Source organism: Herpailurus yagouaroundi, unplaced genomic scaffold (assembly GCF_014898765.1).
Source record: "Herpailurus yagouaroundi ecotype Mexico unplaced genomic scaffold, PumYag 160, whole genome shotgun sequence".
NCBI lineage: Eukaryota > Metazoa > Chordata > Mammalia > Carnivora > Felidae > Herpailurus > Herpailurus yagouaroundi.
This window is the reverse complement of record NW_024412401.1, coordinates 4799754-4823651: the sequence shown is the minus strand read 5'-3', so window position 1 is coordinate 4823651 and position 23898 is coordinate 4799754. Positions and strand designations below refer to the sequence as shown.

The 23898-nt window shown below is 38.0% G+C and overlaps 1 protein-coding gene across 22 annotated transcripts in view; it reads left to right on the top strand.

Moving 5' to 3' along the window:
- Nucleotides 1-23898, top strand: part of BNC2 (basonuclin zinc finger protein 2) — a 439476-nt gene that overhangs the window by 401650 nt on the left and 13928 nt on the right. For 17 of the 22 annotated variants that reach the window (XM_040481320.1, XM_040481317.1, XM_040481312.1 and 14 more), the window contains 2 exons: nucleotides 9925-11894; nucleotides 12326-12391. In XM_040481320.1, the coding sequence (XP_040337254.1) occupies nucleotides 9925-11894; nucleotides 12326-12391 (2036 nt within the window). The remainder of the gene's footprint in view (nucleotides 1-9924; nucleotides 11895-12325; nucleotides 12392-23898) is intronic. The other 5 variants (XM_040481313.1, XM_040481310.1, XM_040481332.1 and 2 more) reach the window with 2 other exon arrangements.

Here is a 23898-nt window from a genome sequence, read left to right as displayed (position 1 = left end):
AAATGCCTGACTTCAGCTCAGGTCATGATCTCATGGCTCGAGAGTTTGAGCCCTGTGTCGCACTCTGTGCTGACAGCTCAGACCCCGCTTCAGATCCTCTGTCTCCCTCTCTGCCCTTCCCCCACTTGTGCATTCTCTCTCTCTCTCTCTCTCTCTCTCTCTCTCAAAAATAAACATTAAAAAATATTCTTTAATTATTTGTGTGTCCATATTCTAGGCATAGATACTTGAGTGATGGAATTAGAGAGTCACATAATGGAATTTTGGTTTATCAAGGCATAGAAGTTTAGTAAGACTGTCCTTCTTACACAGGAGAAAACCGAAACTGGGTATTGGTTACTTGACAGCACAGAGCTAGTCACTGGCAAAACCAAGACTAGAATTTAGGTGTTATTTACTTATGTTCTTTATTTCTCTCTAAGGTTGACTACTCATAAGTTTTATTAAATGAATCAAAATCTGAAACTTTAAGATAAAAATTCTGTTTGGGGCACCTGGGTGACTCAGTCAATTAAGCATCCAACTCTTGGTTTTGGCTCAGGTCATTATCTCCCAGTTGTGGGATCAAGCCCCGAGTCAGGCTCCATGACCACCGCATGGAACCTGCTTGGGATTCTCTCTCTCTGCCCCTCCTGCACACTCTCTCTCCATCAAATAATAAATTTAAAAAGATTTTTTTAAGATACAAATGCTGTTTTATCTACAGTACAGTTAGATATTCTGTGCTTATGTTAAGGACACACAGATAATTTTATGGTGGAGTTTGGTATTCTAGGAATATCAGCTGGATTTAAGATTCTCTATTTTGAAACTTAAGTGATTCCTAAGATACTGTTATTAAGCATTGAAATATGTCATGTCTTTAAAAGTTTCTCAGGTTTGATTTAATACAGAGCTAAGTAATTTGAAAAGTACTTTTTGAATCTTTGAAGTGCAACTCTAGACATTATAGAGTGTAATTTACTCCTCTGAATTTTTTTTTATATGGCAAAGCAAGGCACCTGCCTTATTTATTTGCAAACAGATGCCCATAGAGGAAATCTGTATGCCTTGTTTTAAGCCAGACCAGCTAAAATTCCTGGGTACAAAGAAGAAATCCTGACAGGCCTTCAATAGAGCTAAGCTGGAGCTTCTGTGATTAAATATGTTGTAATCCTGGAGTAATTTATCATAATCACAGTTTTTAAAATAAAAAATGCTGCACAGACTGTTACTAAGCGGGAAAAAAGTGAGAGTCCTCTATGAATTATATATTCTTATCTGGTCCATAATGAAGAACATAGCAAAGTGAATTTTTTATCAAAAGTCAAACAACATGTTTTAAAAAATACAAGAACCGTTTAAAACTAGTGCCCTGGCATCTTGATAATGTTATTTTGGTTAGAGAGGTGATCAGTTTGAGAGGATGTATTGTTCAATTTTTCAGTATTTTTTTTTCTCTTAAAAGACATCTTATTCACCGTAAAAAACAATTTCAAATGTGGATCAGAAAAAGAAATGGTAGAGATTTATATACTGGAAAATATCAACCCCAGTACCTAGAAGTCACATAAAATCCCCACGATACTTTTTTCTCCTGCTGCCCACTCCAGTCAAGGGCCATGTGCATCACACTTCCAGTTCCATCCATGGAGAGGCATTCCTTGACTTTGTGCTTTTTATGCAAGTAATTTGATATGAATTTGATATGTATAGCCTCAGTATACCACCATTCTCCATAATCCAGCATTTTGAAGGTTACTAGACTGATTTATAGTGAGGTTCATGTACAATAAGAGTGAACCAAGTATCGTAGTCATAGTCTCTATGATCAGTAACTCTTTTGGGGCCAGTCCCTATATGCAACGAATATAGAGGGGAGACTTAAGTGTTAGCATGTCAGCTCACAAGGACCAGTAAGGTTTATCTTTTGACAGGAAATTCTGTAATACAAAGTTTTCTGAGAGCTCTAACATTCTAACCATTGGTGGCTATTCCTGTAGTATTCATTTCTCCTTAAGGGGAAAAAGGAGGAATCAGGAAGATATTTCAAGTCCAGGTCTTTATAATCTGGACATATTGAATTTATCGCCAGTTTCTGTAATCACAGCAAACCAAAATATACCTAGCTCTAATGTTTGCCCACTTATTAAGTGACAATGATGATCTTGGGTTGATGAGGAAAGCACATTTGTTTTCCAAGGGGGATGTTCATGTGGATAACTGTTAACAAATAAAGTCCACTCTTGATTATTGCCATTGGGAAGTTTTTCTTTTCTGTCTGTGTCACACCCCATTGATTCTTTTTCTAAATTTTTTTTAACGTCTATTTATTTTTGAGACAGAGACAGAGCCTGAACGGGGAGGGTCAGAGAGAGAGGGAGACACAGAATCTGAAACAGGCTCCAGGCTCTGAGCTGTCAGCACAGAGCCCGACGCGGGGCTCGAACCCACGGACCGTGAGATCATGACCTGAGCCAAAGTCGGACGCTTAACCGACCAAGCCACCCAGGCGCCCCCCCACTGATTCTTTTTCACGGGACACCTCTGTCCTAGAGAGGAGCTGAGGAAACAAAAATGTGACTGGTCTGCTTTATATTTTGAAGGTAAAGTGATGCTCTTGAGAAATTCTGCAAAATACGAATTTCCAAATCATAGAAATTGAGTAGAGTTTTCATTTCCCAAAACAAATGTTGATTTTTTTTTTATCAAGTCTAATTTGAACCATTTGGTGCAATCATGGTATAAGTGAGTATTTTTCATTCTGCCTACACATAGCACAGTTGTTTCAGCTGGCCTAGAAACATTAGCCTAAAATAGTGGAAAAGCACAATCACATAAAAGAGCTCTGTGTGAATAAAGAATGGTATAATTTTGTTTACTTACACAACCAAACTGTTCCACTGTACATTGTATATGCTAGTGGTGCATCTTTCTCAGTCAGCGCCCTCCAAGAAATATGTGTTTAAATGTAAATTTGCTAAAACAAATAAGCATGCCAAGTTCTTTTCCCACATAATTTCAAGTCTTTCTCAGAAATTATCACAACATTGCTTAAAAAATTTCCCTAAGTACTTCCCAGAATCTTTTACTTCCAATAATTTTTTTCTTTTGCCATTTCTGTTCATGTCCCCTTCTTGTCTGTTACACACACACACACACACACACACACACACACACACACACACACGTGCAGGCACATAGACACACAAAACTTTGGCCCATTCATGCTTAGGATTGCCAAGTCATATAAATTATAGAGATAAATAAAATTTAATCAAAAGGGGGGCAGGGAGGAATTGGCTGTGATATAAACAGAGAGCTCCCAGATCAGTTAAAAGTTTTGGCTAAAGAGAAAAGTTTTAATAGTGGCTTGACTTCAGAAAGACAACTTAAATGGAAATATCTGCATGTTACATATGGACCCATCTGAGTTCTAAAACAGGTCACTGTGGGAGAATGGGACAAACGAGGACCAAAAGTTTTATGACTTCTATCTTTTTTTTTAAACTGTGCATAATATTCAAAGGCTTCCCTTCCACGGAGTGTCTTTCTCAAGCTGCTGCTACTTCTAGTCCTCAGAGCCTACCCTATCCACCCACGAGTAGCACCCATGATCTCTCCATTCGCAGATCCTGTCTATTAAGTTGGTGGAATGCCCCCACTCATATGATCTGCAGTAATGGTCTGAGCCCATCGCTTGCTCCTGAGGTGACCCAGAAGTTAGATGATATATTTCCTAATTTCCGGGTCACATCCTGACACATGTCCACATCATCAAGAGTCCAGCACAAAGTTAGGTGGAGGCAGGCTAAGGCAAACTAGCTGACTGCTTCTCATCAACATCATCCAAAGTGTTTGTGAAGGTGCGTGCACTCAGTACACGGCTGCCACACCTCAGTTTTAACTGTGCAGAGAAGCAGTCTCCAAGGTTTTAGGACTGCACACCCCTTTGGTAAAAATATTTGACCTTTTACCCTAATATATGTAAAGCTCTTTCTAAATCAATAACATATTACTGTAAAGCCACTTATAAAATATTAGCAAAAAATAATCTTTTAGGTAGAAAAAAAGAAATTTTTACTTACTCCCCATGTCACAATGGATTGTGGGAGAGAATGGAAGAGATGTGTGTTTGTTATTCTTGTCACAAAACAATGCAGGAAATAAGCAAATGGTCTATAAATAGGATGAATTATTAATGTTGAGCTCTAAGTATGAGATTTCATGCAGTTTGCATGATTTAATGTTTTGAGTCAACTTCATTGAGGTATACTTTGCATACAATAAAACCTACCAATTTTAAGTATATATTCATGTAAACATCAATACAGTCATGTTATAGAACATTTCCATCACCCCAAAAACTTCTCCAGTGTTCTTTGCAGTCAGCCCTTTTCCCCCACCCTCCACCCCTGGTAACCACTGATCTCCCCTCTGTGTCTACAGTCTAACCTTTCCCAGAATTTCCATGCATGGAATGGTAGAATGGTAGTTCTTGGGGGGTCTGATTTCTTTGATTTTTAACATTAATGCTTTTGAGAGTCTTCCATGTTTTACTGTGTATCACTAGTTTATTCCTTTTCAAGTGCTTAGTAGTATTCCACAGTATAGCTGTCCCATTCTTTGTTTGCCCTTAAGACTTAAACATCTAGAAAACCAGGTAAAATTTATGATTCATAGCATTGCTTCTTCAATTTTAACCCTGCAATTACTGTTAAATTTTACCTGATAGAGTACCAAGCTAGATAGTCTTGAAATTTGGTAAGTCTACACCTTCTACCCAACCCTATTCCTCTTGCCTTGATATTTGAATTAATCCTGAAGGATAGAAAATAGAAAATTCCAATGGAAAATTGGTCATGAAAATAAGTTGCCAATATGGTTATGTTGGAATAATTTCTTAAGATAACACAGTTCAAATCTATACATGGAATCAAAAAGTACAGCTCATAAATTTCTGATTTTGTTCTAGGTGGTCAGCATTCTCTACAGCTCAATGTCATTTAAGTAAAAGATTTAAAAGTATACCAAAGGGGAAATAGTTTTAGTTCTTGGCTAATCATTTTTAGGATTTTTTTTTTTAATATGCCTTAAACTTGACTGACAAGAAGTTCATGTAATAGAATAGAAAATTAAATTAATCTCTGCTTGTCTTTTAGAGTTAAACAATCTTCTGACTTCTTAATAATTTGAATAATGTGAGAGAAAATAAGTTCCAGAACTCTGCTGTGTTCAGTATTTCCTCCCTCATTTCCATGCATGGACAGAAAGAAAGGCTTTGCTTTCCCTCTGTGCTATAGCATGGTAGTGGCCTGCCATGAACACAGATGGGTTCCTTCTTGGACTGGGGAGTCTGTGGGCTTGAAGTCACCCGACAGTCTAATTATCCCAAAGTTTCTCATCTGGTCTCTCTTCCATCTCTTTACATCCTTTCCTTACCTACTGTCCCTTTCCCTGAAATAAGAAAAAACAGTCAACTTTACTTTACTTTTACTTTTAAAACTATAGGTTATATAAGGTGTTTTGATGTGAAGAAAAGGCTTAAATAAAGCCATTGAAACCATGACAGTTGATTCTACTGCAGAAAAGATTTTAAAACATTACTCTGCAGAGCCACATAGAACTAGGTGCCAGATTTCTACTAAGTGATAATCACCAGTTCCAGCAAAAATAAAAGGAAGTCTTTTCATCTAAAATACTTACATGTAAATATTTTAAGTGTTTTATACTTCTTCTGAACCCAGTAAAACTGGTTTATAAGTCAGGATTATTTGGTGTTGTTCATCTTTTAATTAATAGTATAACTGGTTATTTCACAGGAAATCAATACTTACAATAATACCTTGCATTTCACTTAACAGGGTAAATCTTATTATCCTCATTTTGTAAATAAAAATTCCCAGTGTAAAGGTTTAAAGGTCACTGAACTCTAGTTACAAATGGGAACACCTTAAGGAACTGACTCACAAACTACAGAATGGACTGGGAAGGATAAGATCCAGTTATACACTCTGATGTGATTTATTATTCTTATGCAAGACCAGTGTCCCCATATGGGTTGGTCGGCAATCACAATATTCATGCTGGTCTAACATAATTTGTTTTTTAAATGCTTATTCTGTGATAATAGAATAACTCTTTTTTATGGCTCTTATTCACCCTGGTAAAGTTTATTTGATATGTAAGGGGGCTGAGATTCTAGATCTATACTTCTCAAATTACCTGTGAGGAAGGACCAGTTCTCCCCACCTCCATCAGTTTTGAGCCAATACTTATTAAATAAAATAAAAATAAATTAATAAAAAAAATCATGCTTTTTGTTGTTTCAGCAGTGTCAAATAGCCCAGAAGTTTTCCAAATGGTTACTCTCAATTATTTGCAGACTGGTTTAAAAATTAAAAAAAAAAAAAAAAAAAAAAAAAAAAAGATTCTGCTCCCTTTCAAATAGCATATAGAACATGCATGGAATTCTCTCAAGCCACTGTTTTGAGAATCACTACACCAGACCATGTTTACCTCTGTCACTGAGATCTTCAGGGAAAAAGAACCCAGGCCTTCCTTTTTCCCCTTAATGATTTCCAAGTCCCATTCAACCAGTTTATCCAAGGATGTGCTAAACCTGATAGCCATCTGTAGCATTGAGCTTGCATACCCATTATGTTGTATAAGAAAGTCAACTTGTTTCTTTCTGCAGTTGCTCTACAATGGTAGTAGATAACTTTGATCAAATATGAATGGTGGCTTCTTTGGAAAGAACTTCTGTGGCACTTCATATTGCCTGGATTCAGAGGATGCCCTGTCAGGAGGACCCTAGTTTGAGTATGTAATGTAGATGTCTATCCTGTTCCCAAGCACGTTTGTTTGCAAAGATGTTATGTTGTTCTTCTATGTAGTATAAATTGCTGTTTCCATTACCACTATAAATGAAGCGTCTCTTTTATGATTCAGGCTACGAGCAAAGTTCTAAATCTTGCTTACCTGGACCTATTCCACTAGAAGTAAGTGGTTTAACGTAACAGTTCCATTTTAGCAAAGACAGCTACTCAGGACTAAAAGAGGTCTGAAAGGCAGTGGTTTTAGAAATAGCGGCAGGCATTGTGGAGGGCCAGGAGGAAAGAGAAACCATATGGGACTGCTGTGTTCCGTTGGAGGAAAGAAGATAGGAGGGTGATGGAAAGGAGATGCCTCAGGTGGGTTTGATCAGTTGCTATGGTTTCTAAGGGCTGTTTTAATACCAGAGGCTGCCAGCTGTGTAAGTACATTATCGACATGCAGATTTAGGTGAAGGCTACCCGGGGAAGAAATGACTGTGTGCTGCTCAAGTTGCGTTTCAGCCTGAGACACAATCCATAGTAAAAGCTTCCATAAAAGAACAATTAGGAGAGTGGATTTGATGCTAAAAGAAAAACAGTGTGGAGGAGGACATTACAGTGCTTCAGAGACCAGACTTGTTCAGGAGAAGTCCTATTTCTTGTCACAGACCCACTGTGCCCACCTGGGAAATGACATTATGGATGACAGTCATTACACTCAATGAACTTAGAGTCAGAATTTCTGGATTGGAGTCCGAGACCCTAAGTTAGCATCTTGGCAACTTCAACCAGCCATCCCCCTTTCCTTCACCCCTGGTCCCTCATCTGGTAAACATTTGCTCAGCTCTGGAAGCTATTATGAGGTTCAAATGAGATAATCTGTACAAAATCACAATTTATTTTTCTATTTACCTATAGCACCAATGTTCCCCCTTGTTTCCAACCCCCCCCATTCCAAAACAGGTTTGTAAGGAGACCGTTTGCTTTGAGTGATACTTCTAAAAACTAGCTATTGCAGGACTCCAGGATCATGCAGAGTCACCATGTATACACATCATCATCTAAGTGTTCTGAGAAGATACCTGCATGAGGATATTTAACCTGAAGGCTCATGTTATCTACAAAATGAGGGAGGGCCAGTTTATGTAGGAATGGACATCCACACGCACACACCCACACATATACTTTATGTAAAATGATACAATGCTAGAGTAAGCCTTATAAGGCATTGGACGTAACTATTAGAGCTTGTTTTTTGTAAAGCAATTTAAATAAATGATACATATCTCCGTACAATCGAGCTAGTTGTCGTGGTTCAGACCATACAGTTTTGGTCCAAAGAGAATTTTATATCACAAGGCTGAGTAGAACTATCTATAAGGCAGAATTTCCCATTGCAAAAATAGTATAATTCCCTTTATCCTGCTTCCCCTAATGAAACATTCTACATAAACACAGCACAATGGATAAAACTAAGAAATTAAGATTGATACCATACTATTAACTGATCTAGAGATTTTATTCAGCTTTTGCCAGTTTCCCCACTGAGGGCCTTTTTCTGGCCTGGGAGCTCTAGAATCTCATATTACATTGATTTGTCCTGTTTGCTTGGTTCCCTCTAATCTGTAACCATTCTTTGGTCCTTTTTTTTTTTTTTTTTTAATCTTTACTGATTTACTCTTTACTGCACTTTGAAGAGTACTAGCCACTCTTTTGTAGGATGCCCTTCAATTTTGGCTTATCTGATGTTTTCTTGTGATTAGATTGAGGTTATACAGCTTTTAGCAAGAAAGGGATGATGTGCTTTTCTCAGTAAATATTGGAAAGTACATGATGATACTTAACATTGGTGATGTTCACATCGATTACTTGGTTAAGGTGGTGTCTGCTAGATTTCCCTATTGTAAAGTTATGATTTTTCTTTTTGTAATTAATAAATATCTAGTTTTGGTTTTTTAGAAGATTTTATGCATTCTTAAATTGATAGGCAGGGTTGGGGCAAGTATTATTCACAGAGGTTGTGAAGTGTCCTGTCTTGGTTAGGAAGAAGCTGTGCTCTAGAAAATGATGGAGTCATTATTTAAGCATTTGAATACATTTCTCTCAATCTGTGCTGAAATGGATTGCCTGACATTACATTGCAGGATTTTTAAGTCCTACCTCCAGGCAAATCTCATAGTTACTAGCAAAAATGAAAGTGTGAAATGCTTTTTAATGTATATTTAACAACACATAGTCTGGTGATTACTGATGTGTATTCTCTATGGACTCCCTTTGCTATCAGAGGAGGATGTTAAGAGACAACATTTTTACACATTTATTCTATCTAAATCCATCACATGTTTACTTTCTAAATATCTATAACTGTCATTTATAAGAATATCATTAAAAAAAAGTCAAATACTTAAAGTCTAACTCAAACTTTGAATCCTAGGATTACAATCAATTTTCAGGAAAAGTATAATTACTGTTTTTCCTTATTCTACCTTATGAGATTGTCTATTAGTAAATGACACTAAAATACAGCTATTAAAAAAAGAGAAAAAAACACACCTTAGTAATTGGGGGCACAGAAGGCAAAGCTACTTTTTTTCATCTTTTTAATTCAGAAAGTTATACAGTAGCTCCTATTTAAAGGAATTTTCATCTTTAAATCCAGTACCATGTCTGCTTGTGTTGAAGAAGTAAATTCCACAAAATGTGCTTAATCCCTTCCTATGGTGTCCCTATTTAATACAGATTAAGGTACCATTTTTTGCATTTATACTATGTCGCACAGCAAGTGTTCACGTCTTATACTAATATGTGCTAAATAGTTGCATACTATATAGACCATTATTAAAATAGCAGTAGTGAAGGCATTTTACATAATAGAGCCCCAGTGGTCTACATTTTGTTTGCTTTGACATTAAACTCAAATCTGTTTCTCTGTGACTGTAATTACTGCGATTGCATGGCAGAAAAGTTTGCATTGTGGGTTGACTTTTATGAACAGTGCTTGTGTGTTGTTTTCTGCCGTCACTCTTGGTGTTTCATGAGCAGGCAGAGCTCCTTCAGTTGCATTGAATAATTATGCACAATCAATAAGTTTTTGTGTTTATCTTTGTTGTTTCTTTGATGTGGCCTCTAGGATGCTGCCGGCAAGGTGCTGGACCGCTGGGCCATCATGTCTCGAGAAGAGGAAATCATCACCCTTCAGCAGTTTCTGCGATTTGGAGAAACCAAATCCATTGTGGAGCTGATGGCAATTCAGGAGAAAGAAGGGCAGGCCGTAGCTGTACCATCTTCAAAGACAGACTCAGACATAAGGACTTTCATTGAGAGCAATAATCGCACCCGGAGTCCCAGCCTTCTTGCTCACCTAGAGAACAGCAACCCTTCCAGCATTCATCATTTCGAAAACATCCCCAACAGCCTTGCATTTCTGCTTCCATTCCAGTATATAAACCCAGTCTCAGCCCCACTGCTTGGATTGCCTCCAAACGGGCTACTATTAGAGCAACCAGGACTGAGGCTGCGGGAACCAAGCCTTTCAACCCAGAATGAATACAATGAGAGCAGTGAATCTGAAGTATCTCCCACACCTTATAAGAATGATCAGACGCCTAATAGAAATGCCCTGACCAGCATTACCAATGTGGAGCCCAAAACTGAGCCAGCCTGTGTGTCCCCCATTCAGAATTCTGCCCCAGTCAGTGATCTAACCAAAACTGAACACCCAAAAAGCTCATTCCGGATTCATCGGATGAGAAGGATGGGGTCAGCCTCTAGGAAAGGAAGAGTGTTCTGTAATGCATGTGGGAAGACATTCTATGACAAAGGTACTCTCAAAATTCATTATAATGCTGTTCACCTGAAGATCAAACACCGATGCACCATCGAGGGTTGCAACATGGTCTTTAGCTCCCTCCGAAGCCGGAATCGCCACAGTGCGAACCCTAATCCTCGCCTTCACATGCCTATGCTACGAAATAACCGAGACAAAGATTTAATTCGTGCCACATCAGGAGCTGCCACTCCTGTTATAGCAAGTACAAAATCAAATCTCACACTCACAAGCCCTGGCCGGCCCCCAATGGGTTTTACCACTCCCCCATTAGACCCCGTCTTACAGAATCCTCTGCCTAGCCAGCTGGTTTTTTCTGGGCTAAAGACTGTACAGCCAGTTCCTCCATTTTATAGAAGTTTACTCACTCCGGGGGAAATGGTGAGTCCTCCAACCTCCCTCCCAACCAGTCCCATCATTCCAGCCAGTGGTACCATAGAGCAGCACCCCCCACCACCCTCTGAGCCCATAGCACCAGTAGTGATGATGGCCACTCATGAGCCCAGTGCTGACCTGGCACCCAAGAAGAAGCCCAGGAAGTCCAGCATGCCTGTGAAGATTGAGAAGGAAATCATTGATACCGCTGATGAGTTTGACGATGAAGATGATGACCCTCATGATGGCGGAGCTGTGGTCAACGATGTGAGCCATGACAATCATTGCCACTCCCAAGAGGAGATGAGTCCAGGCATTTCTGTGAAGGACTTTTCTAAACATAGCAGGACCCGGTGCATTTCAAGGACTGAAATAAGAAGGGCTGACAGCATGACTTCTGAGGACCAAGAACCTGAGCGGGACTATGAGAATGAATCTGAGTCTTCAGAGCCCAAACTAGGTGAGGAGTCCATGGAAGGCGATGAGCACATTCACAGTGAAGTGAGCGAAAAAGTCCTGATGAGCAGTGAGAGGCCTGATGAGAACCACAGTGAGCCCTCTCACCAGGATGTCATCAAGGTGAAGGAAGAATTTACAGATCCCACTTACGACATGTTTTACATGAGCCAGTATGGACTGTACAATGGTGGGGGGGCCAGCATGGCAGCCCTGCATGAAAGTTTCACATCGTCTCTGAATTACGGCAGCCCTCAAAAGTTCTCCCCAGATGGTGACCTGTGTTCTAGCCCAGACCCCAAAATCTGTTACGTGTGCAAGAAGAGTTTCAAAAGCTCCTACAGTGTGAAGCTTCACTACAGGAACGTTCACTTAAAAGAGATGCATGTCTGCACAGTGGCTGGCTGCAATGCTGCCTTCCCCTCTCGCCGAAGCAGAGACAGGTCAGTAAATCTCCATTGGCTGCTCCTGCTGGGGGTGGAGGGTGCCAGTCATGTTGGACTTAACATTAAAAAATCCAACTTACTTGTTTTTGATGCACCGTAAAGATTGTCCACAGTGACCATGAGATAACCAAGCTGCCATGCTCATGGAGGATTGTTGCAGTTGATGCTTGTTATGATTAAGCATGCAGAATCATATGCCATCTTACCCAGTAATGCACGCCATTTTTCTCTGTGCTCTGTGTATGTGTGTATGTATGTTTCCCCATGCATCTAGGTGTGAATAAGTTAACTATGTACACGGTTCCCTGCTTCCTCATGAAGCTTCACTTAGAAGCCGCAGCTTCTGTTATATATATTTCTGCTTTGCCTTGTGGCTTTTTAATTAAATCAATATATTATCTTCATACACACATATTTATCCAATATAGAAACAGAAATTTACGGATGGAAAGAACCATAGGTCCAGGACATCGAGACAGCCTGCATCTCCGTAGGTATAACCAGAAATGTTATCATTCTTACATGAGTATTTAGTATGTCCTTGAATTCTTTTAAGAGTCACGAAAATATTAGAAGAAAATGGGACCAAAATAATTATTAATGTGGGGAAATGGTATGGTGGTATGGGTTTCTTTATTTTAACTTCACAGTGTTTTTGAGCACATGTCTAAAATACAGTCTGTCGTGGGAATTATGCACAGAAAGGGGGGGGGGGGGGCATGCATATACTTTTAGGATCAGTTAGAATATATTATGTCCAGCTTTGAGATGACATCACACCTTAGCTATGTGGCTACAGCTCTGAAACAGTTGGGTTTAAACAGAAGCAGCTGGTCTTAAACCTCCAATGTTCTTTTTCAATCCTCAAGAAAATGTAATATAAATGGAATGTGTCAAGGTGGTCAGTGGTGGGGTAACACAGTTATCCTGCACTTGAAGTAAGCTTATGAGCAGATCATTTACATAATACACCAGCCCAACCCAGAGTCACACACCAGTTAATTCTTCCTATTATGTTGAATGTGGCTTTTGGTTTACGTTGTCTTTTAAAAATAATTTTAGGCAAAATTTCATTAGATGGGAAAAAATCGGTATATGTAGAAGAAACAAGGAAGCTTCCAAATAGCCACCTCCCAAATTCTAGCACTTATCAATTGACTAGAATTCTTTGGCAAAGTAACATATAATAAAAGTACCACTGAAAAGTAGTGACCTGCTTCCAGAATACCCTGTTTTGTCTTCACATTTAAAAGATTAATCTTTTTAAAAAATAACACTTAAAAAGTATTTTCCATAGTGCTGAAATGCAAGGGGTCCAATCCATTAAAAGCAAAATTTCTGAGAAAATAAGTGGTTTTCTTTGTACAACTCATAATATGCTTTGAAGAGAAATCTATATTCTTAAAAGATTTCCCTTCTCCCCAGTCCCATTTACCTTGTTCTATAAAAAGTTTAGTCACAAAGTTCTTTTCAGTTCTGAGTTATCATTGACACTACAAGAATACAACAGATAAGATCTCTGTAATTTGAATAATAAAATAGAGTACCGTATACAACCTCCCACCCCCAAGTTTGTGAGTAATACTCATTCTTTTATATTTGAAATAGTGCACTTGCGATAATGAGGTTAATGCATTGGATTTTTTTTTTAACAAAAATAAAAGACTCATGAAGACCTGCATAAAATATTTATGGAAATGGAGTGTTTGAAGACAAGCCAAAATTTAAGCTTATTTGCATGAATTCTATCACAGTTGTAGTTGGTTTGCTGAAAATACTGAAAGTTACAACACTCGCAAAAATGGCTGTGGGGCCAAAAGGCTACAACACCCCAAAGCATGGTGCTTTCATTTATGTCACACCACTAGAAAGCACAAGCACTTGTGTTTTTATGTCCTAATGTAGAAGGAGGTACTGTTGAAAGGGTGGTTTGTCTAAGGAAAAACATTCATTAATAGCAGGAGAATATTTCAATCTCCATTTTTATTGTAGAGATTAGGAGCTTGGCAGATGACTAGCCGTATGGAAATTTAGAATAGTGTCTGGGATAACTGGGTTATTCTAGGGAAGCAGAGTACACATATTCTCCCGTGTGTGTTCAGTCACACAAGAGACTGCAAGCCTCAGAAGACAGGCACTGTATTTCATTTCATTTGGGTGAAATACCACATCACAGTTCATCTTTATAATTCTGGAGTTTTGTAACACATGATAGATGAAGAAAAGCAAATTGAAAAAAATACTATACCAAGTTTTTTGATTCTCACTTGAAGTTTTGCTTTTCAGGAATACACACATTTTTTGATAACAGGTTAAAAAACGTAACAAAACCTATAATACTTTAATCTGAGCATTTTTTTTCCTTAAAAAAAGTATTCATCCTTGTTGAGTCTATGACTTGAATTAACATATGATGCAACCGTAGCTACCACTACATAATCAGAAACAGTGATGCTATTGGGGTACCTGCCTCTTCCAGCATCTCTGCAGAGTGAACTTAAACATTACTCCCACATCAGCCTGTTACCGTCACTTCTTCCACTAATGTTGACTTGGAATTTAATCTCCTGTTTCACAGAGCCTCTTGGAGCACATCTCTGATCTACCCCCTCAAACTTACCTTTCTGTTTCTCTTCATTTTTGCTGTGTTAATCATGAGAGTCCTCGGAATTTTGTGCCCCTGCTTTTTTCTTCTTCAATTCACTATGAAGCTAAGACAAATTTCCTTACCTTTCTCTGAGCCAACAGACCTTCCCAAACAGAAACCCTTCCTTGCCTTTAATCCTGCTGTCCTCAGGCCTATTTCTTTCCTTTCCCCAGAGTCTTGATTCATCCATCCTTGACTCCACAATGTCTTCCTTGTGCAAATAAAGCATTAGAGGGGATTTTGAGTGGGGGCTGCGGTGTGCAAGGCTACAGGATGTCTACTGGTGAAACTAACAGAATAACCCTCTTCCTTCTGTTTATAAAAGCAGTCTTCATGTCTTGGGGCTTAGAACACCTTACAGGTGTGATACGCAGGTCTTCTTGGGCTTTTTCCAAAATGGCTATATACAAGGAGGGATTGCATTTTTGGTCTCCAAATAGGCATGTTATTAGTAAGATATAAGTAGAAAGATGTTAAACACTGTGTTTTAGATTTGGCAGTTAGAGATTTCCAGGTCTTTGCTTATGGTCATTCTAGATTTTATAAGATGAACTTGAAACCTTTTTGAAAAGCGGGAACATTTTTTGTCTAAAGTCATACAAAAAGAGAAGCAGTGGGCGGTGGGGGTGGGGGAGTGAGGAGGTATGTGTGGTTTGTTAGGGCTGACTCAAAGCACAATGTTGTGACTCAGTGTAAGTGTAAAAAATTCAAAAGCAAAGAGGACCCTTCCACACTAATGACAGAAAGCTATATTCACGAGGTTCAGTTTATCCAGTCACTAGGTGTTATTGGAATAAATTTTTTTCTGAGTTTATAGAAGTGAAATATAAATTATTTTCTCTGTGAATAACTATGTTACTATAAGGTGATTGCTAAAGTATATAAGTATATACTGGTGATGCTGTGTAGTATTAGATGTGACACTCCCTAAACACTCTTCCTTCCTTCTTGTTTATCCCTGGACTTTTTTGCTACTAAGATAGTGTTCCTTCAGGGATTAGGAAGCTGACCCTCCGTTTTGAAGTATGCATACAAAAAACATCCTGGGAAGAAGAAATTATAACTAACTGGCTTAGAACCTAGTCTTCATAAAGGAAATTTTCCTGGAGACAGTGTCATCGCCAGAATTAGCAAGGCCTAGTTTACCTTTGCTCATTTTTCATCATCTGTCTTGAATTTTGATCCCTAGGAGGGCTGAATGGCCATGGATCACCTATGTATAAGGGAAGCCCTTTATAAGTTACATTTGGTTTTTATTTTTAAATTTTTTAAATGTTTATTTATTTTTGAGAGAGAGAGAGAGAGAGAGAGACAGAGTTGCGAGCCGGGGAGGGGCAGAGAGAGAGGGAGACATAGAATCTGAAGCAGGGTCCAGGCTCTGAGCTGTCAGCACTGAGTGCAACGCGGGGCTCGAACCCATGAACTGTGAGATCATGACCTGAGCTGAAGTTGGACACTTAACCGACTGAGCCACCCAGGCGCCCCTACATTTGATTTTTATTAAAACACCACCACCACCACCACCAACAACAACAACAAGTAAATGCCCTTCTATCCTTTTCCCTGAAATTCCTTATCATTTGCTAATACATTAAAATCTATTTATATCTGTTTTAGTGATTGGCAATTTTAAAATTCCCTCAGCTAAAATGAAGACTTTGTACACAGAAACTACATTATCTGCTTAGAAAGAACTGTTTATCTCGTTTTACATCTTACATGATCTTTACCATCTTTGTTCCTCATTTCTGAGAATAGTGGCAGCTAATTGTCAAAGTTTGTCTTAAATTTTATTAGAAAGGTAAGCATATATGTTTAATCTTCAAGGTGTAGGAAAGATGATTCAGCCCCCGTGAATAAATTTAAAAACAAAATAATATTTGCTTAGGGTGATTTATAAATAAATATGAGGCAACTGTTGGTGCCAAGTGTGAACCTTCTCTTTGATTGCTAGTTAAATCAGTCCAGATTTAAACATGTAAACTTCTTGATTTGTATGGAGGAAGACATCTGTATTTGGTTTATTAAAACCTGCTGATGTCTCCAGAACTAAATTTGTTCCTCTATAGGCCTCTGGGTAGCTGTAGCTGAAAAGCAGAGATGTATAGTTTTTGCCTGTCTGATTACCTGACTTCCAGCCCTATACAGGTGTGCAGGAATAAATTAGCATGAGCTACCTCTGATGAGCCACTGCATACATTAACAACAGAGGTGAGGATGTGAAAACATGCTACCTGCCTCCTGTTATCACCTTCTCAGCAGCAACATCCATTTTTTCCATCATTCTCTATGTTTGGAAACTTATAGAGAACTTTTCTAAAGAGAGATTTTCAATAAATGCACATGATTTCACTACCTTCAAGAAATGAGCCACTTAGCACCAGTTTGAGGTAACTATTAGTCTATTTGCCGTAATAAAATTAGCTGTCAAATACAGTGCACTAATTTTCTTCAAATACAAGAGAACATTTGAAGACATCAGCCATTTCATTTACTATACGTTTGCCAATCAAACTGAGACTCTCCTTTTCCAAAAATCTTTTCTAAGGTGAAGTTGTACAGGTCCTCTGACACTTAAATATTAAGAAAGAGATCCCCCCCCACCCTTTACTCTGTTTGGTTTCACAGTAGAAGCCAGCAGATCAATAGGTCTTTTGTACTTATCTCCATTACTTTCCATCAAAGGCAAACAAACAAAATAAATCCCCCTTCTGAGTAATTGCTAGTTGTGCCCTCCTCAAGCGAAACTTTGGTAGTAAGATAAACTTCGGTGTCATTCCTGTCTCTGGGGTTCTTTTTATACACTGGGAGAAGAGCAATGAGCAAAACGGTCTCCTTGTATCATGGGGAGAGACTCTGACAAGCCTAAAGTGAGCCTCGGATCTTCCTAATGATCTCCTGCTGGCCCAGCTGGATGTAAGACAAGCTCATTTAAGCCTCTGCTGACCTTTCAACTCCTCCACTCCAAGAACTACACCAGTCACTTCCACCGTCTTCCAAACTGAACACCAAATAGACAACACCACTTAATGGTGGATGAATGACTTCCTTTTCATGATACAAAGAGATCTTACACATTCTATTGATGAGAGTTATATTAGATCTCTTATTGATACATAGCTTCCTACACACATAGCTGCAACACAGACATGCTTCCTACATACTCCTTATTTCCCTTAAAAGGAACAAGCTATTACTCTTGCCGGCATTATCTTGAAAATTCAGGCAAAAATTGCACTTAGAACAGAATGCACATACTGAGTGCACAGGCAGTATTTTTCATGATGGCAGCACTTGGAAAGGGTCATCTTCCTGATTTCTTCGTCTCTTGGGTCTGCCACCATCTATTTGACACCCTGAGAGACTTTACTGGTCATAAATATTCTTGTACATAATTATTCGAGATACTTGTTTTGTAGATAATCTTTCCTTACAAAACATAGGCCATTCTCACTGAAAGCAGATTGTAGGACTGCACACATACATTAGCAGTTGATCATATCGGTACTGATGAGGGTGGTTCTCTTTCAGGTGAAAGCCTTCTTACCAGCTATCTCTCACTATGAGTGATTATTTGTTGTGCTAAGAGGAAGGGAGACTTTCCTTTCTGTATTGAAATTTCTTAGTGAAGTTTTGGCTAGAAAGCATTTTTCTTCTTTTAAAAGCTTCAGAAATAATTTAAATAATTTAATGTTTTTGCTGCAAGACTCCCACAAGCTTCAAATAAACGAATGTGGCAGAATATGAAAGGAGTTTACACTTGCCAAAAAATTACAATGTCATAAAAAAGGGATTTAGTAACTTTGATTCTTGAGTGCCAAGGTGTGTGTGTGTGTGTGTGTGTGTGTGTGTGTGTGTGTGTGTGCGCGCGCGTGCATGCATGTGTGAGAAAGAAACAGCCTGCAGAAGAAGAGGAAAGAATACTTTTTAGGAAAGGATGATTTTTCTTCAGTTACTTAACATAAAACTACACTTTTAAAAAAAATACCTAGATTTTATGTCCCAATGCAAGCTGCTTGAATTAAAACAGGAGTTGTAAATTCCTGGTAAAAAGCTGTTATGCCTGAAGTGTTAGTGATCTTAACTCTAGTACTTTATGGAGTTTATTACTTCTTTTATTAACTAGGGGGAAAAATGTTACCCACTTCTAGTTTAATTCTTTTTCTTGCTTGCTCTAATTATTTTGACTTTACCTTGGGAAAAAAAAAGCCAAGTGTTTCTAGCTGAACATATATAAGTGATGCTTCAATTTTGCTAGAGCATATATCAATCTGAATTATTACCAGCTATTCAAAAATTATGCTAACGTTCTAATCTAAATGCATCCACATAATGTATATGTGTGTTTATACATAAACATCCACATAAATAAGAATATCAAAAGACAGATCATCCTTAATAGCCAGAATAGACATCTTCATCTTAGAAAGTAATGTATGAAGTTACTTTATCACATTGATGGGAAATAACAAGGTTTTGTAAGTAAAATGAGACAGATTTGGACAATGAGAACAACAGACATTCAGAAGGAAGCCTCTTCGTTTTGATGGCCAGCTGAGGGGGGCCGCTCTGACCCTGCTGCCTTTTTAGTCTGCTCTGTCACTGAGGGGGCACTGATGGGTCAGTTCGCTCACTAGTAATTGTGTTTTACAGACTTCTAAAGCAATTGGCTCAGTCAGTCCCAATTCAATAAAAGTGGAGAGCAAGAGAGAGAGCACTTTTGTTCTATTTTTTACTTGAAATTATTTCATTCAGCAGTCTGTCTTTTTTATTACCAGGACTTGACATTAGCACTCCAAGCTATATTAGCATCCATTTCAGCAGTTCAGTAATGGTATTAAAAAAACACTTAACTTCAACGGTGAATGGTTGTATGACAGTACCATAAAAAATCCACATTAAGAAAAAACTCCTGTATTTGTCCCAGCAAATTATTTTTCACTTGTTTAACCACTTCAAAACTATGTTCTCATGATGGGTATTCACGAGGACCTTCTTGTTCTCCAAAGCAGCCAATGGTGGTGCTCTGTTGATTAGGGAATTAGGGAAAGAGGAGAGGGAAGTCAGTAGGGAGAGGGTAAGTAAAGATGCTGTTTACCGTGTAGTTAGATTACCTTCCATTCATCAGCAGAGATGGAATTGGCAACCTCAGAGCACCCAAGGTGAAATTCTTGGATCCTCATGTATAGCTGGGATTTGATTTTGAACCCAACACTCTCTAAACTTGGGAGCAAAGCCTAACTACTTTGGCACTGCAGTGTGCTCATAAATGACTACATTAGGTTCTAAATTTTGATTAAACATTCAGTAATTAATCAATGGTAGACATGAAGCAGTTGGCAAGGTCCAGAGCTGCAAAATGTTTAAGACATAAAACATTACGAAGTAATTAGAATATGCTCCTTCAAGAGAAGGATTGCCTTCAATAAAGAGGTAAATGATAGCATCCTGTTTATTGTGGACGTAGGCAGCCAGAGCGATATGATAAACTGCTGGAGATACACATATCAGTAATCATCCACATTATTAGTGCCATTAATCATAATTCCAAAAATATGACAGCAGCAGCCAACTTTTTGACCAATTTCGCTTCTGCCTGTTGGCCATTATAACTTTGCTAATAGACTGCAGAGCTCCTGTGCGTGGCAGTTTGCGTTGAGAATAGAAGGTTAATTATATTTGAGCTCCTGATTTTTTCTCTCCTTGGAAAAGGCTTAGCACTTTGACAATCCCAGGAGCTCACTGTTGTTAAACCAGTAAAAGTACTTTATTGAAATTTTCTTTGTTGGTCAGGAATGAGGAGATGTTTCAAATGAGATATAAGCGCCAGGCTGGGATAGCTGCTAATGTTTCTTGCTCCAAAGTGATCCTGGGGCAGCAAGATGAACTCAGTGGTTTCTTTAGATCACTTTGTTCTCTCATTTCTCTTTTGTAGGTGGGTAAAAATTTCAGCACTACATGGTGGTACACCAGGGAATCCCACAAGATTAGAGGTAGTCTCAGTATGTAAGACTAAGAAGTTGGGGGAGTGGTTCGTAATATGGAGAGAAATAAGCACCTTTTTAATATAAAATTCTGCTTTCCCCTATGCTTGTGGAATAAAAGGTAAAAAAAAATTGAATGTTTCTAAAAATTGAAATGTTTAGTATCATAGGTGTATTGCTGGTTTAGTTAACTGAAGTTTTCGTGTTTTCGTTGGTAGTTTTAACATCATTTAACCAAAAGCATAAATTAGATTTTGTGCATTCTTTTTGTTCATGTATCTTAAGTACTTTCATTTTCAATATAGAATTCTAGATGAGGCCATACCTAAATAATAATACTGATGATCTATGAAATTCTGTCCCTTCCCTTGAGGAACTCATACATCCCTAGTGTTATCTTTTTAAAAGATCTGAAACTAACCGTTTTAATGATGTAACGCATTTTGAATATTTAGTCTTAGGCAGTATCTCCTTTGGAAAAGATCTCAAGAAGAAATTGAGGTTTCATGTTGTACATGTTATTTTTTAAATGGCAGAAAGTTTTGAGTGTCAAGAGAAAAATTCATTCCTGTTATTTTACACATGTCTTCTAAGCTCTTTATAAAAGTCAGACTGTAACACAAGGGTTGGAAGACTTGAGGGTTAGTTCATCCAAGGTAAAAATATATTTATATATAAAACTCAGAATTATAGCTCAGCTTCATTTAATTCCTTAAAAGATGCCGGTGTTCATGGTCTTTTTCATACCCACCACTAGTAGTAAACTGAGTACCATATGAGCTGCCTGATTAAGGAAATTTCCAAATATTGTGAAAACATAACCCTCTTCACAATGCAGCATGCTCCTGTCACGTTAGAGTGCAACAGGTACCTATTGAATTCAGTCAGCACCCTGGAGAAGCCTTGATGTTGTCGGATGCAACTCACAAGTAAAATGGTTAGGGAACAGGGCTGTTGGATATCAGTTCCACACTTAACCTGAGCATCCAGCATACACATTTTCCATCTACCAATCTGCCTTCCCAAATGCCATTACTACATTAACATTTTTTATGCATTCCACAGCAATGACAAATTGTTTTCTAACTGTAGCACCAGATTTAGTATGCGAAAGACACATTTGCCTCTGCCAACAAACCAATAATTCTCACTAACATCTTCAGAGTTACAACATTTATAAAGTTGCAAAGTGGAGTAAACAAACCATCTGTTTGGCTTTTCCATATATGTCATGCTTTCTTATTAGCATATTACGATTCATTTAGTAAACAAATTTGGTGATTTCGTTCACGTCAAAGTTAGGTCGGAAGCTTGAAGATGATTAACATTGCTGGGACATGCACATTAATACATTGCTTCCTCGGCAAAGTTAAATGGCTTCTCAGGAGAATCACCCCTTGTTGACAAGATGAGACTGTCAATTTTGTTTGCCTGCCACATTAGGGGCCGTGAGGGGATGGCGGGCTCTGAGAGAGGGGAGTCATGTAGGCAGCATAATTCACTGTGAATTGAGAAAAGAAGTCTAATTCTGATAAATGGTCGACCCCAATACATCCTACCTGTTATTACAACAGACGTGCCGTATCTGTGCAGTAAATTAGCTAAACCCCTAAAGAGTTTGGTGGGAGCTTATCTTCAAGTGAATAATTTGAATGTAGAGGGAACTGTCTGCGTGACCAGTATGGATGATTTGTTTTATATTGAAAGAGATTGAAGTGACTGAATTTCATACTTTTAATTTGCAAGAATTTGCTTAGCTTTTATTTCTTGCATTTCATAGGTACTTCGTTACTTTTGGGGTTTTTTAAGCATTCACTAAAATTTTACATTCAGTTTTTGTATGTGTTTGTGAGCTAGAGATGGTTTTCAGTTCTTCTGGAGAGAATCTTTAAATAATATCTTATAGAACAGCTACTAGTTTTGCAGAAATGTATACTATCAAAAATGTCATTTAATTCACAGAGTTTTAAGCCTCCTACCATTAAAACAAAAATTTGGGAGAGTTAAATCCAACAAATAATGTCCTAGCAACCCAGGTCAGAAAAGAATTAATGAGAGGCACAGGTTTTAATTTTTAATTACTGTGGATTTGGATAGATGATACACGTTTCTATTCAGGAGTATTGTTGATTCAGTATCCCATAGTACATTCAAATCTGGCAGCTAGGTTTTTCCAGATTGGTTATAAATTTACTTCTCTACCCCCATATATGCATTCATACACAAGTATACATACACAAACACACACACACACACACACACACACACACCAGATATATGGTATCTGTTATGTGTACGTCACTGACATTCTGGACAGTATAATTTGAGAGTGTGTGTGTGTGTGTTGAGTGGCAGAGGTGAGCAAGAAAATAAAGACAAAACCTAATCTGAAATGGAGCCTCAATTCCATTTCACCTAAAATATTGCAGTTAATTAATAATCAAGTATTTTGTTTAAGTTTAAAATGGTTCTATTCAAAACTGATTCAATATTGGACTTCTCATGTAACCTATGGCTTAATTCACTATATTCAATTTTGACTACTATATTCTGATTTTTAATTTGGGCATGAACATTTTTTTTAAAGTTATTTCCCTATATATCAAAGTCAATGTTAAAACCTCAAAACAGTTTTCCTTTAAAATGTTTTTAACTTTAATTTTTATGAGTCAAACATTGCATTAACTGGGCATTAGAACAAGAGGGACATGAGAAAGGAAATGCCCAGCAAGACTTACTTTCTCTCACTTGCATTTACTTAACTGTGTTTGATGAATTTAGTGTCTTTGGTGGTTGCATGGTAGTGTTTTTTTTTTTTAATTGAAATATAATTGACATCAGTAAAATTTTTATTAAAGAAACAGAAAAGGAATGGTGTCCACTTTAGTCCAGTTACAGCACTTCCACTCAGCATGTCAAGGAGTTAATATTGGTTTTATGACCTCCCCTACCCAAGGCTTCATTACTTTTTGCTTTTAAGAAGAATCTTAGTTTTCAAAAGGCGTTTGGTAAACTCGTAGTGTGGAGGGAATAGTAAAGAGTACAGAGATTCAGAGGAAGCTATTGTAATTCCAAGCACACCCCAAGTTATAGGACTAGTTCATGTCTTAATTATATAGCATTTCCATGTACCACACTGTGGTATTAATAGGTTCAGAATTACCCTTTGCTGTATTACCAGTGTCTTTTCTTAAATATTCAGTTATGTGCTTCCAGTCTTGGGATCATTGTGTTTTCTTTTCCTCAATGTATTTTGGGAAAAGCTTCTTTAAGACTTCTGCATATTATTGATTGAAGGCCAATAAAAGTACTTTCAGGTGTCTCCTATGTGCAGAGTATTCTCCTTTACTGCAGGAGACTGGAGGTTGAA